Below are 15,833 nucleotides of genomic sequence, written 5' to 3'. Positions count from 1 at the left end.
AATTGATCGTGCATGAATTGGCACTTGTTGCCATAACGCATTGAAAGCCTGCCGAGTGGGCAATATCTGTATGTGCGTGCGCGCGCGCGTGCGCGAGTCAGAAGAACGGTCTAATCTTCGCTATTCCAAGCTAAAAGAAGTAACGTTACTTCTTCGAGGTTCCACGCGCACGACTGCCCCCCCACCCCCCCTTCAAACACACACATACACACACACACACACACACACACACACACACACACACACACACACACACACACACAAATACACACATACATACACACACATACACACACACTGCCCGGCTATGAAAAGTAGCCGATTGGCAAATGATGTATAACCAGCTCCATTTCTAGGCTATAGATATCTTGATTCTAATTAAACTCACAGGAATTGTTTACATTTTACTACACAAAATGATGTAAGATGTTGAGTGATTGGCATTGCAATTAGACGACAGTGCTCGCAAGTATTGCCTTGATCCTCTCATGGTGTTTCTAATATTCCAGAGATCACGACTAGTCCTCAAAATTGTAATTATTGACACTAAAATGCATTTCCCGTCAGCGCACACACTCTCTGTAAAAGCTCAGCGGTGAATATATATCGATGGATGCAGAATTTGTATTGCATCGGAATAGCAGGGCTCTAGACGGAGCACGTCCACCGCTGCGGTTAATGATAAAGAATTGCAATCAACTCAGTGGAAGTCAGCACGAAGACACTTTTAGTTTTATATGCTGTTTTTTTTTTTCTTCTATCCTCACACATCAACACGTCTCTCCGGAGAAAACACTGGCCACTCACGCCTCACCGTCAAACTCGGGGATGAATTTCTCAATGGCTCTCTATATGGCAACACTGTCTATAACCACACAAACAGAATGGCAGGTTGCTGTTTTACTCACTTCAACAATAAGCAAAGAGGAAATAATAAAAATAGAATGGGCTCACCCAGTCATCACCGATCCGAGGAAGCGTGCATCATTTTTCTCTTCCCCCCCTTTTTCCCTCCAATAATCCCTGGGAATTTGAACGGCACCCATTGATATGCAGCAGTAGGGTCCCCCCCACCACCACCACCACCCCCACCCCCCAACCAGCCCCCTCCACCCTCTTACCCTCCCTCCTTCCTCTCTCTTCCCAGACGTCAGTCGCATTACCTCCCATTCATTTCGGTCTATATTTATTTTATTGCTGTGCATTTCTTAATCTTAATCCATTTTGTCCTCCTCCCTCCTCTCTGGAAAATGCTGCAAAACCTCTAATGGAAGCCACTCAATTCCTCCAGTCTGCTTCTTGCTGGTGACCTGCATTGACGTCATTGCGTCATTAGGTTTCCCCTGGAAACACGGGAGAGCCAAAAATAGAAACACATTAATTCAAACCCCAGGCTGGGGGGTGGGGGTTGGGGTAGGGGTAGTTGGGGGCTGTTTTTGGCGACTATTTCTTTCTATCCATTTATAATCTTCTGACCCCCCCACCGTCCATACACACACATACACACCCGTTTCTCTTAGGTCTCCCTTCAGTGCTTACCGAGCAACACACAGACAATGTCACTTTATCATATTTCCTATAAGGTGTTTTAAATATTCCTGGTAGTAAATGAGTTTATGTTGACCTTATCATCCTTTGACCCTTTTAGCATCACTCTATATTTACTATATATACTACACTATGGTATATACTATACATACTATATATACACTACTTTTTCTTGTATTTCTTTGGTATTCTGTGGTATGTGCGCTTTAAGTGATTACCTCCTATATAATACTCTCCTGAAGCATAGTAGGTCTGGGGTATGTAGCTCCTAAAGTAAAATATCTATATATTAACATTTATTTTATCTTACTGTACATAAAACTGTAATATGATATTTCATTCATTATGGTGGATCACAATGATATTCAGTGGCAAATCACTTTACAATGACTTTATCATAGTTTTTGCTGATTTCTTTATTGTCCCCTACATTGTCTTGCTATTGGCTCCTATTTTTGGGCGTAAAATGACAATATCTAGCTTAACACAAAATCCTTTTTAGGCACCACAACTGAAACCTTCTTGTGAATTGTTATGTAGTGTGCTGTGGTAAAGCTATCAATACAGTACAAGGGTTTCAGATCCTGTTACTCCAGACCCAGAACACTGCTGGTTTTTATTCTCCCCATCTAATTAGGAAGTGGCTGATGCCTGGGACACTGAGTGCCAGGTTAAATCAGAAACAAACCTGGTAGCATGATAGTTATCACAATTTTTATAAAATGAGCTACGGGACCAAACTCAAATGGTTATGCAGGATTATATTAATGATAATAAAGGACAATTATGTGTATTTTTTTAACCTATTTTTTTAAACAACTATTTGAAAAGCAAATGTGGATAAATTGTAATCAGTGTGAACAAAAGCAGATTAAGTTACCAAGAGATAAAGAAAAATGTGTCGTATAAAGTAAACAATAAGTCATACCACCCCCATGTCATGCTCTAAAAAGAACCTTACAAGACAAAGAGTATCTTCAACTTATCCATTTATTACTCACAATGATTTAAACTAAAAATGGCAAATTAGAAAGTAGGGACGTAGTAGAAAGCTTCAAGAAAGATATTTGAACAAGTTCTTTATAGCATACGATACATATTGTATATATCTGTTATATACTCTACACTGAACTGTAGAAGAAGTCTCATATTGACTTAACATTTTGTTACAAGTCGTCTTTATCTAGGAGGAATCTGGTTAGTTTTCCAAAATTAACTACAGTTTTAAAGTATTTTGGCTCTGAAAGCCTCTTGGGTTCAGCATATAGGCAGTGATAGAGGAGCAAAAACTATGGCCTTCACTAAATGATCATAACAATGAAAATATAACCAGCATATCAACATGATGCTTTGTTCCCCTTTAAAGCAAATGTTTAAATGATGACTCTAATACAGTGAAGTAAAAGTTTGCTATAAATATCCCTTATCAGCTTAAAAAGTGAGTAAACTATGACCTCTGACCTCAAGTTAATAATTATAACAAAGCAAACAATCACAGACACACATCAAAATGTAGAAAAGAACACACATTTGTGTTTTCTTTTGAAAACATCCTCATGAGATTGACATTAGTTTGAGACTACTTTCTGTAGTGTATCCAATCACTTTTCCTTTAACAAGATTTAGATGGGGCTGTAAAAGGTAGGCGAATTAAAAGTAGGCATTACCTCTATAGTTTTCATTCATTGTTCTTTCATTCATGTAGTTCTCTTAATCCATTCACATATCCAGGGCAGCCACCTTTCTAGTGACGCAAAGCCCTCCTCTCATTTAATCGCTTTAGCTTTATCTATCTGCTCTGATGTTCGAGATCAAGTGACATGCGGCGCAGCGCCCCCCCCTCCAATGCGCCCCCACCGTGCACCACCGCTCACATACAGGCACGTGTTCTCGTGCACACGCTCTAGCCTCGTGACACCCGGCTGGAGGCACGCGCACTGGCACATGAGTGGTGATGCTGCATTCACGCCGTAGCCTTAAAGAAAGAAAGAAAGAAAGAAAGGAAGAAAGAAATAAGAAAGGAAACACTCAGGCAGCATCAGCATCGCGAGATGACAATGGACCGCAATGGCAAACTGCCAGTTGTTGCCAAGGAGATTTCCCTAAACAAGTAACTCTAACGCCCACAACAGTAGTGTGTGGCTGTTCATTTGCAATGTTTAATTATTATAGAATAGGTTTCCAAATTTTCTGTCATAAAACAGTAGTCAGGTGTTCATATTGAAACCGTTTTTGCTTCATACTGGCCATCAAGAGATCCCTAAGATTCTTCTAATGCTAATGATGGGAGACCAAATCCACAGTCCTTCTTATTTGCAGGAATACATACATGTTTATGTGAACTCAATGTGAGACTTCAGAAGTCTGAGTTAGACAAATCAAGTGAGTATCTCTCAAAGTCTACAGTCTTTTTAATAAAACATTCTCTCTTTGTGTTACTGTGATCACGCTGCAGCACAGCAGGGAAACACTGTCCAAGAAAACATAGAGAGTGAATTCTACTAAAAAGTTTTATTGAATTATTTTAAATTATAATAAGAATGATAATTCTTACTAAACAACTGAATATTACAAATATATTCCACTCTTTGGATTAAGGAAAGGTTAACATAAATTTAAAAAAAACATTGATAAATAATCAAATAATCTGTTTGTGGTTTTGGTGAAACCTTGTGGCACCAGTCACATTGGATATTTTAATAAAATACTGTCCAAATTTCCATTTTCAGGATAGGTAATACAGGCTTCTTAAATTTCTATTTTCCCTGAGAAAGTAAGTGCTTTTTCTCTAAATCATTCCTCTACAGAGAGTGGACAATTAGGAGAAATACTCATTTGTCTGTCTGCCACCACTGGAAAGAGAGCCTTAGTGATTGTTGTGTGTGTTAATGTTATCGATTGCTTTCTGGCTTCATAACCTTTGACAGACTATTAGGAGTGGTGGCAATGGTGCAAATGGGCAAACACAGGTCTGTCATGTTCCACAAACACACCATTGCTGGTGTACTTACCATGGACCATAGCGCACTCCTTAGCAGGATTCAGGAACTGTTGCTCAAGGGGCCGTCATGGGCCTAGCCCATGCCCTCTGGAGAGTAGGTTGCATAGCTGCCACAAACACTTTAGTTTCGGCAGGTCTGTAATATACTCCACCACAAGTACAAAAGATCTGCAGCTCTCATTGTAAAGCTAAGCTAACTTACCATCACACCACTCTTTCATGACATTGTAGCCCACTCCTCTAAGGCTAAGCTAGCACAGTTTAGCATGCTAACCTGACACTCATATTGACATTATGAACACACATAATATTTGTGTTATGAAATAAGAAACACACAATTTCATCTATTAATACATTCGATTCACATTCATTTACATTCAATTTCAGTTACTCAAATGTTTGGTCCAAACTGCCAAAGAGGAAGTGGGAGAATCCAAAGGATTTCATAGTAGGGGGATCTCAGACTGTGCCATGTGGGTTGGAATACAGGGAGCTTTTTTTATCATAGGGGATAGTCTTTTAAAGTATCCTGAACAACTTATGTGTTGATATTTCCATGTTAGGAAAACTAGATTAATGTGTAGACATTGTCCATGTTGTGTTCAATTAGAAATGTGGTTTAGATTGCTTAATTGATTCACCCTAACTGTGGTTTGTGTGGAAGGAGGGACCTCTTGTATAAGAGGCAGAGAGTTTGATCAGTTCAACTGTAGACCTGCAGCATGTGCTACCTGCCCACTAGCCTAGGTTTTCCTTTAAGTTCTTTTGACAAGTTTTTATATGCTTATCTTTGTTTTTTCATTTTTTTGTAAATAGTTTTCCACCTCCTCACTCAAAACCAGCCTGAACTGCTTTATTTTTCTGGTGTAATCCGCAAATAAAACATACACAGAGTGAAGATTACTCCTGCAGCTCTGTGTCCTTCCTCCACCACTCAGCCAATCCTTACACCTGCAAAAGACAAATTACTCAGTTCCAGCTATGTTGTGGTTTCAATAAACAAACAAACAATCAAACAAAACAAAAGCAAAAGAAAACAGAAAGGGGAAATTCTGACCCTCTGACTGCCTCCATACCTGTATTGCCTTTTATCACGTCCACACTGAAAATTCTACAGGAGCTTGTGCCACCAAGCAGCTTTTTACCACTACAGCCATGACAGTCCCTTACTTTTATGTTCAGTTGTATTCAGTATGTCTTTCTATTGACCACTTCATCACCCTACAAACTCTCCAAATGTGTTGGTGCGGCATTCAAACCCAGTGGTGTCTTCTTTACCAAGATGACCTCATCATCACCTGCACCTGAGCATGTTGGGATTCACAATCAACTGGAGCTCCCCCAGGACTGGTCAGCAGAGAGGGGTCAAAAAAGCTCTGACTATTTCTCCAAGACAAGACTGGACCACCCAAAGGACCCTAATGTCTGGAAAGTTGGACTAGCTGGGCTCCTAAGGTGTCCAGTGATCAGTCTGATGAAGCTGGATGCATTGATGCATGTTCTTCCACCTTAAGAAGCCAGTTCTGAGCAGTAAGTAAGTAAGTGTGTACAGCCAATGGGGAAGTCTGATTGGCCCCTGCTAAAACCTGCAGAGACCTGTGGGGCTAAACCTCGGAGACACTGTAGTCCATCAAGGCCCTCCATATTACTCACCAGTGCAGATGATGCCCAGATTCCCACTCCCACCAGAGTTGAGCAATGTACAATAATTTGCATTTATATTCAGACATTGTCTGCCAGATCTGGGATCTGGGACTGGTTTGTATTTGCCTCACTCCAGAATAGTCACAGTCTCTGTGGTTCTCCCTGAAACTTGCACAAGAACCTGAGCAGGACACATTCCCAACACTGTCATACTAAGAAAGCACTTCTCTGCTTTTCTTCTTCCACATCTGAATCTTTTTATCAAGCAAGATCATACTATTGGGTCCAGATTGTATGACAGTGCTGTGGTTTGCAGCTGCACTCTGCCTGGCAATGCTATTGCCGTGGCCAGACTTCCAGTTTAGGGTAGTGATGGATAATGACACAAATTTTGTTTTTTATCCTATTCTAAGTAATACCAGGGTGGGTAGTATTGCAGATAAAGATGCTGCTACCAGTAGCCTATATCTTCATAAATATACTTCATTAACAAGAACCTAGCCTATATACACCTAGGATTATACAATTCTAATATCACAGGCTATATGGTAATATGAAAAAATAGGCTACTGTAAATAAACATTACTGTAAATAAGCATGAACTAGTGATTGTAAATGCTGCTTAATCAACATGCATATAGAACATGGGATGTTAATTGCCTAATTGTGCAATGCAAAACACCTGTAGGCCTATCATATCACCCATCTGTAACTGAATGGCTTGATATCACCTTAAGTTGTTCACCATATCCAAAACAGCTTTGCAAGCAATGTAAATGCATACATTCATGGTAATCATAAAAGGTTATTATAGATGGTAACCCCAGACCCGCGAAAGATCTCACAAGAGTGATCATTTTAACCGACACCATGATCTTTCCCTAACCCTACCCTAAGTGTTTTTTGTCCTTAAACCTAACCAGACCTTAACCACAGCGTCATCACATCACAAAACGCAATTATTTTGTAAAACACGCACAATGAAGAAACAACGCGTACAAATCTCGCGAGAGTTCCGCAAATCTGCGGTAACAATTTAGTCACGACTTAAAGAAGTGTCTTGCGTTTGTTAGTTTTACAGTTTTTACTGCGTGTTGCATGTCAACTGTTGTCGCCACCAAATTGCGAAGAATTTGTGAAATAAGTGAAGCTAAAAGTGAATATTAGTTCCCTGCTAACTGTTAACTAAGAGTTACAACGTGGTAAAGGTAATTTAACCTGTTGAAAAAAGTAGTGTAAGCAAGAAAAACATGATCTTTTTATACTAACACGATTAGGCATGGGTGCCTTGGCTCCTGGGGTGTGACGCGCTAGCAATGGAAGGTTATATGCTAAAAGCAAAATGGCTCCTAATTTTATTTATTTATGTTTTTTAGGTGATGGTATGTGTCATATTTGACTTCTTCAAGTCAAACTGCCGGGTGACTGGAGCCCCAGAGAAGAAAAGCATCCTAAAGTATCCATCAGAGGTCTGTGCCACTTCGCAAAATGTTCATGGAGGAGCAGTCCTGTCAAGGTGTGGAGATTTCGGGTCTCAGGTGTGTAGATACGATTTTTTTTTAGTTTCAGTTTGTTATTACAGTTGCAGCAACACTCTGGAAATGTAAGGGAGCAGAACAGCTCACTCCAGCCGTGTGATAAAACCTATTTTTATTATATTATGAGATTCAATTTTTGTTGAGACTGTCAGAGAGGAGTTGTTTAAACTTTATGGTAGTTTTTGAGGATAAAATTTTCTGATTAAATGTTATTAATAGACTATTCTACACACTCGTGTTGTTGTACCTGGTTGGCCTTTGACATTTTCACAGTATGAGGCTGTAGTTGTGTGGGAAGTAACAGCTGTCAGGTTTAAAGTGTGCCTTTGTACAGTTATTGAGAGTGGCAATGGTTGCCATTGGCAGGTTTACCTGTTTGGCAACCAGTTCCATGGTACAGTACCATGGAAGTGCAGTTGCATGATTTTTTAGTCACTAACATGATGGTACATTTTACCAGTACAATGGGGTCATTAAAATCTATATGCAATACCTATAATACAAGCGCATTTCTCAACTTCCCCCTAGCATGGTTTAGTATACGTAATATTACATTATACTATTGGTCTCATCTTTTGAATCAGCTGTAATGCATTAAGGAACCAAAACGTACAATATAATGAATTACAAAAAAGAAATAAGAAGTTATGTAAAGATTTGACAGAATGGGGCAACTTCATGTCTGTATTGCTGAATCTTCTCATGGAACTTCACATGTTTTATGCTTTTTTTTGTCTAACTGTGTTAAGAACTGGGAAAAGATACCAACACATATCTGTATCGTCATGTTAAATCCATTGAAATCATATGTCCATGAATCCATATTTCCAAGTGAATGTCTATGTCCTCCTAATTTTCTTTCTTCTTTCTTTCTTTTATTGTTTCTGCTTTATCTCAAGTTCTGAATCTTGGCTGAAATTGGAGCATTGTGGTTGTGACAGTGATGATGATGATGATTGTGATGGCTTTCAACAAGATGACTAGTTGTGTTTGTTCCTATGACTTCTCATATTTTTGGAGTCATAGATGTCGGGAGCAGGCTAGAGGCAGATTACAGCACATTAGGCTGTAAAAACAAAATATGAATTATTTTTGTTTTTCATCAGTTTCTTGAATGGATGGTGAGCTCTTGAATTTCCTTTTTTGGTGTTGCTTTCTAGTGACTCTAGGCCAGCGATTGTTATTGTTCAACCCAGCCTTGAGAAAAGAGACGCGAGCATGTTGCTCTTGATCAAGGAGGGCATATGGGGCATTTAACAAAACACATGGTTACACTTACATAAAGGGACATTAATTTATTAACTAAATGCATGTAAAACAAATGAGTTATCAGGGATGCAAAATAGTTAAACTGTTGAATTTCTAAATGCATAACAATAACTAAACAACAAAAATATTCACATTATTATGATTATTGAGTTAGTCAGCATGTTTATGTTGCATCACAGCCCAGAGCACACGCATGAGTCGTAAATAGTGCCTTCTCAAAGCTTGATAACATTTTATGAATGCTGGCTGTATTAAACTTTCATAAATTGATCTAAAAAAAACAGTCTAAAGCAAATATTTACATGTATCTATCTTATATAGCAGGGACTATGCAGTGACAATATTCTACTACTTCTTACATTTTATTCTCATGATGATACTGTCTTTACATTTTACAGTTCAGAGCATAAATACACACTCTTCACCGCCCATTTAGACTGGCCATATTAGTACTGCTAGATGAAAACACCAGTTAGCTAAATGCAATTTTTTCTCACCTCACCCCATTACCTCAGTCAATATCTAATCGTCCTCTTCCTCCTTCTGATGTTTCTATTGATTCCCCAGACAAGTTTTACCATGCTCGTTAGCATGTGTATTAATGATCTTTCCCTTTCTTTCCCTCTCTTTCACACACACACACACACACACACACACACACACACACACACACACAAGCAACTAGTGAGCAGCTAGGTCAAAGATACTCTGACAGGGATGCATGTGTGAGTGTAAGTGTGTGGGAGGGTTAGCTGTTGAGGGGATTGAAATATCAAGCAGAGACTGATGGGGAGTGAGAGAAATGGATACAGTTGGACTAAGTGCATGGATTTGTAATGTTCTCCCTGATATCTGGAACCTAGATTGTTTAATCCAAATGAGAAAACCTCATCTTTGCCACAAGCAGATTCCCAAAATGTAGTCTCCTTAACACAGACACTGACCTAAGGGAGCGGCAACATCAGGTTGGTTGCACTGCACCACACCATTACACACTGCACTAACTGCTGATGCCATCTGCTGGCCAAAAGCATAAACTACAGACACAGTGTTCACTCTGATCCACCAGATCGAATGCCTTTCTGCAGTTTTTTCAAGCATTCCTAATACTGTGATAATCCCTCCCCTGCCTTCTCTACTTCAATTTAGTTTTCACGCAGACATGCACCATCAGTCTTCCTGCATCGAATTCCTGTGCTTAAAAAGTGTGTAGTGGTTTGAACAAGATGAAACAAACAGATGTCTCCATAAAGATAGGGTGAGAAAGGGAATCTAGCACACTGCTTTGACTTTTACTGGTATATCTGCATGCTTCAAATTTGTGTTAAATTATGACTGCCATTGGCAAATAAACCATCTCTATGATGGCAATATTCAAGGTCTGACATCAAGCGTTTGAAATATCTAGCAAATGAAACACAATTTGCTCCAAGAGTATTATGAAATGATGCCTACTCTCTCTGTAATTCAAGATCTAAATCCCAGTCTCTGCATTTATGAATGAAGGAGCTTTACCACCCTTTGGTATTTTTGCCTCTTTGGAATTTAAATGTATGCAAAGATCAAAGGCATCCTTCAGGAGGCAGAGGTGGTGCAATAAGCAGAAACCCCCAGACTATTCATACAGCAGTCCCTCTACTACTGTAACTCAGTCGCAGCCTTCCTCTAACAGTCAGAGGTGCTACTGCAAACTACCACCAGGGGGCAGGAGTGCTTAGGAGTGTTTTTTTTTTTACTCCCTTCCTGTCTCCCTTGTGACATTTTCTCTTCAACTGTTTGTCCGTCTGTCTCAGAAACACACACATGCATGCAAACACACACAAAGATGCAAACATACATGGTAGCACATCTGAATATTGATTTCCGTGGGGAAAATACAGATGTTTACACACAATTGTAAATATTAAGAAGAATGCCTGTACAGACATCACATCACAGTTGCTCCTGAGCCTGGGATGACATTGCAGTTTCTCTCTGATCACAAGACCACATTACACTTGTATTTGGCCCCGAAGTGACTTCACAAGGTCACAACCTCCCCATTCCCCTACTACCACTTATAGCTCCATCGCTGCACTGCATGATCAAGGTTCAGCTGCATCGCACATCCCTTCACAGCTACACATCTATGGACTTCCTATTTATACCAGATTGTTAATGGCTACTCTTATTAATTTCACAGGGAGGCAATCAAACAAATCCTTACTCTGGGGGGGTACAGCAGATGTCTGGTATAACCTTCGAAATATTTCAAATGGACCCTTAGTAGGCAGGCCACAACCTTGGTGTTGGGAGGGTGAAATTAAGGGGAGAGAGAGAGAAAGGGAGAAGATTAAGATAGAGAGTAAGAGAATAAGTAAGTTGTATGACAGTTTTGAAAACAGGAAAAGAAAAACGAAAGCGTGTATAAGATGTAGGGACAGAGTGAAATACAGAGAGGGAGGGTGGGCTGATATCAAAGAGGCCTTTGTTCAAGCATCCCCCAGTAGCTGTATGAGGATCAGAGCCAGAGAGCAGTGGACCTTGAGGACCTTGAGAGGGGGAATTGAATGCTTACGGTGCAGAACTCTATCTTCAAGGCTCTCTGCCCTCAACTTTTTCATTTTTTATCATTAATTATTTCTCGCTAATTGCCAGGATTAGAAAAAGAGGGAGAGAGAAAGGGCGCTCTGGGTCTCTGGAGTCTTAGACCAATGTGTGTATGTGGTGTGTGCATATGTAGTATGCCTACACTTCTGGCCTGTGTATAAAGAAAGGAACAAGGGGAAGAAGCACAAATTGAACATTCTTGGTCAGCAAGGTTGTTAGCACTGTGTAGTTGATTGTGCTTGTTGAACCATAGAACTATTTCCATTAAATTTAAGAAGATGGTCATAGCCCAGCAACGTCCTTGTACAATGGTTAACACTAGAGGTGATTGGGTTTTATTTTTTTCCTTGCCTTTTCTGTTCGTATTACAACTTACTGAAAAGACATGATGTTAAAGTTTGTGCTCTCTAGGTGTCCAGCGTTCTTGGAAGTTACATATGACACTGTGTTAAGTTGTCAGGCCTTGTCCTTGTTCCTTGATCATTTTCAGAGATAAAAAGTTAGTATTGCTGACATTTATACAGTCTGATAACATCCGAAATGTGAACGCAAAGCTCTGAATATACCTATTAATCATTGTACAGTCAAACCCCACCTATGGTCCAAAGCTTTCAGTAGTAATCAGAAGGAACATTGTGAACAGTGGTTTGAATTTCCCTCATTGGGATATTTGCAAATAGAAGGGGATGAATCTAATAATTACTCATTTCAAAAAATCGCAATACATTTTCCAGAGTGTGATCTTGTAGATTGTTGTGTTTCTCCTACCTTTGAGACAGCCATTTCCCTTCATTTCAGTAGGATAAATAACTGACAGAGACTTGTAAGTTGCTTGGGCTAATCTATTACAGTGATATCTTGTTTTATTTACATCCAATTTTCCTTATTGGTAAAAGTGCAGAAAAGTTTGATGCTGACTCTTGCCTTCACATGCTGTTTAGAAGCTCTAAAATCTGTGTGAGTCTGTTGATGAACAGCACTGCATTTGCAAGATGTTTACCATGAATTTAAATACAAAAGACACAATAATCAAACATAATGAACAGTGTTGTGAGAATTTGCTGCTCGTGATTTGAGCAGAGTCAAACTGTCAATGTAGCAGTGAATGCACAGTTTGAGCTACGGTTTCTCAGTAAATAAATGCTGTAGCTTCTCAAGATCCAAGCCAGGTTCCTGTGTTTTGCTTGCCAACTGCTGAGTAAGGTGAAGGGGGGTTAACCCTGAAATTAGCAACAACGTCAGCCCTGGAGCAGAAATCAAAGTTTCCACTGTGCTTTCTGACCACAGCCTGGGAGCTGAAGCATGAACAGTGTTATTTCATAATCATTGCAAGAGAAAATATTCCACAAAATCAGTAACCTTTGTTTAAAATATATGCTATTAAATAACAATTTTTGATTACGGGTTAGAAAATTATTGTACTCTGTCTGTCTGTAATCAGCTTGACTACAGAATGTTTTATTTTTTGAGCAGGAGGTGAAAACGTGACTTTCAGTTATTTCTATCAATTCATTTTTGAAGCATATTACTAAATATTTTTGAAATTAGTTTCTAAGACTTTATTTGTTAGTAGGACATTATTATTTGGCAATATTTCTGCTCTTTTGGACAGTGGGTGTTTGTTAATTGATAGTACACCATCCTGCTGACATTGTCTCTATCACAGTCTGTTTGGGTTGACCGTATTTACTCTTTCTTATGGTATATACTCTTCATATAGTACTCTGTGTTATAGACAGGATTCCAGTAGTGCAACCTCTCTTGTCTCTTCCCTTTTTGAGAGAAGGACAGAATATATTTCGCTGAATCATCCTTGGCCTAATGAGTTCTTAATGTTCTTGGACAGGAAGGACATATTTTGGTATATTTTGATGGATTGGTATCTCCTCAGAATGCTGTTGGCCGAAATGGCACACAGATCACACACTCTTTGCCAAGATCTAAAGACAGCAATACTGTCTCCAGAAAATAATTCTTCCCAGCTCCCTATAAAACATTTCAGGAGAGGATTTTCGAACGTCTGTCCAAGTACTGCATGATAAGAGGAGACTGATGACACCTATACACTGACACTGTATGCTATAGTATCATTACTCTGTGAGAGATACTCTGTGATGGAGGATGGAGCCAATGAGCGACTTTCACCCCTTTCCCAAACCACTTATGGAAACCTTACATGAAATGACGGATTGCACCCATGTATCTTTGATAATCGGCACAACATCCACTGACAGTCCCAGACCCATTACTCTGTCCCTCTGAAGAGCCAAACCTTGAGAGACTGGACCAGACTGGGCGTTGTGCCTGTAGCTTTTACTTGCCAGCGGCAGTGTTCACCAATAGTGAAGAAGTTTCCTGGGCTGTGCTGCAAAAGCATTAATCATTTCTTCATACCATATTGCTGTCATGGCATATCACTCTTGCCACCTTTTGAAGTAATAAAATGGAGGACAGAGAGAGTCTACATCATGGCTGCAGCCACATAGTAGCTGTATATTGAGTCGCTCACAATGACATTTTATCTTCAAACAATGAACCGCAGCTTTCCTTTTAAATGTTCAGACCAGACTCTCAGTGCCAGGGGGGCAGTCTTCAGTCATCTGCCAGAGTATGACCCCCAACATGAAGTTTAGCTTGTGTCATCAGGGTCTGTGCAGTACATAAGAAGAAATAGTTTTATCTTCCTTTAAGGTCCTTAATCTACTCATGTAACTCTCAGCCAAAAAGCGAGAAGTGTACCTTTTCAAAATGTCAAACCATTTCAAACCATTTCCTTGTGGCTACGGTGGTGTTGTAGCCACAGGTTCTTCCGGATGACCGAAGTGCCTGTCTTGCTGCCCTGCTGTTCTGTTGAACCACCCTTACCTTAGCTGTCTATTTGGGTACCAAAGCAACTACACAAGTTGCCTGAGTACACTTACCAATCTAACGCCATAACAGGACAAACCTTGTGTGAAATGGAACCTTGTTTTTCATTAATGTATAGCTTGTTCTGAGGGTATCCCCATTTATCATATTTGAGATCAAATCACCCTGCGTATTCTCCACCTTAGAATGGACTGGGCTTTATTTCTCATCAGCTAATAATAAAAGCTCTTGTTGACAGCACAGCACATCCATCTGGCTCCCGACCAAGTCCCATGGCTTGTGTTATTTAAAAAAAAAAAAAAATCACCTTGTTGTGATGGATGAACTTGCCTTGCTGCTTCTTGTCGTGTTTTACAGTTCATCTGATGCCTTCCTCTTATGTTCAAGCTCAGTGCGGTTGTTAAAAGTGCAGCTCAAGCAGCAGAAATGCTAATGTGTTTTGATTGGTACCCAGTGACTGACACTAATGCCACTCTTTCCAACATTAATGTCACCGTAGTTAATTGGTTAGATTGACTTTGGACACTGACATACATTTGCTTAAAATGCGTACTTACTTTAAGACAGTTAACGTGCTCCCTGTAGCACAAGATAGTTGAGGCACTTCAAGAAATATATTGGGATGAATCTGGCGAACCCTCGTAATTTCTTATTGACTAGTGTAGGAAACTACTGTACCAGCCACAACGGGAGACATACTGAGAAAGAGAAGACAACATTCAGTATTAATATCTGACATTTTTAGGTCAGAACCTATATGTATAGTTTGTTTACTACCACTGTTGGCAGGGCACTGAAGCCCAGCTGTAACATTAACCCCAACCTATGGTCAGAGGAGTTTTGACTTTCGGTTAGCATGTTACCCCTGGCCCTCATCTCTCTCTCTTTATGGCCTCTCTTCAGGCTCTTTTCTGCTTCAGTCCCCCAACAGTGTGCTGACATTTTGGTACTAGAGGTTCTGTCAGAGTGTGAAAGAATCAACTGTCCCCCCTTAGCCCCCTGGGATAGCAGACTGTCTGATTGGTATGTGTGTTTTGTGTATTCTCTGCACCAAACGATATTTTTCAGTCAATACTGCTGCCTGCTGTGTATCATTGGGATTGAAAGCACCTCATAGCCTTTCAGCTTCTCTAAATCCACCCAAGATGATTCTGTAACAGAGTGTCAAAGTTCAAAACATACAATATTCTCACTCAATCCCTCCATAAAACCACTGTGCTGAAACCACTGTCCTGTTCAATCACATCACTTTACAACCATTCATACTCTGTCACTCAGCCTTGTCTATACCTAAATTTATGTGCCAGCCCGCGGACCAAGACCCTGTGGGTATGTAGAACACAGGCAGCTGGCTGTGCTCATACTGTAGCATGAAG

The 15,833-nt window shown here is 39.9% G+C and overlaps 1 protein-coding gene across 11 annotated transcripts in view; it reads left to right on the top strand.

Moving 5' to 3' along the window:
* The first annotated feature begins 7,206 nt into the window (after nt 1–7,206).
* Nucleotides 7,207–15,833, top strand: part of LOC121891219 — a 141,423-nt gene continuing 132,796 nt past the window's right edge. For 10 of the 11 annotated variants that reach the window (XR_006094062.1, XR_006094061.1, XR_006094063.1 and 7 more), the window contains exons 1-2: nt 7,207–7,401; nt 7,570–7,731. Coding sequence is in view for 7 of the 11 variants with exons in the window: in XM_042404045.1 (XP_042259979.1) it covers nt 7,573–7,731 (159 nt within the window). In the remaining 4 variants the exon portion in view is untranslated. The remainder of the gene's footprint in view (nt 7,402–7,569; nt 7,732–15,833) is intronic. The other variant, XM_042404040.1, reaches the window with a different exon arrangement.

Source organism: Thunnus maccoyii, chromosome 23, assembly GCF_910596095.1.
Source record: "Thunnus maccoyii chromosome 23, fThuMac1.1, whole genome shotgun sequence".
In the NCBI taxonomy this organism is placed as follows: domain Eukaryota; kingdom Metazoa; phylum Chordata; class Actinopteri; order Scombriformes; family Scombridae; genus Thunnus; species Thunnus maccoyii.
This window is presented reverse-complemented; position numbering and strand designations above follow the sequence as displayed.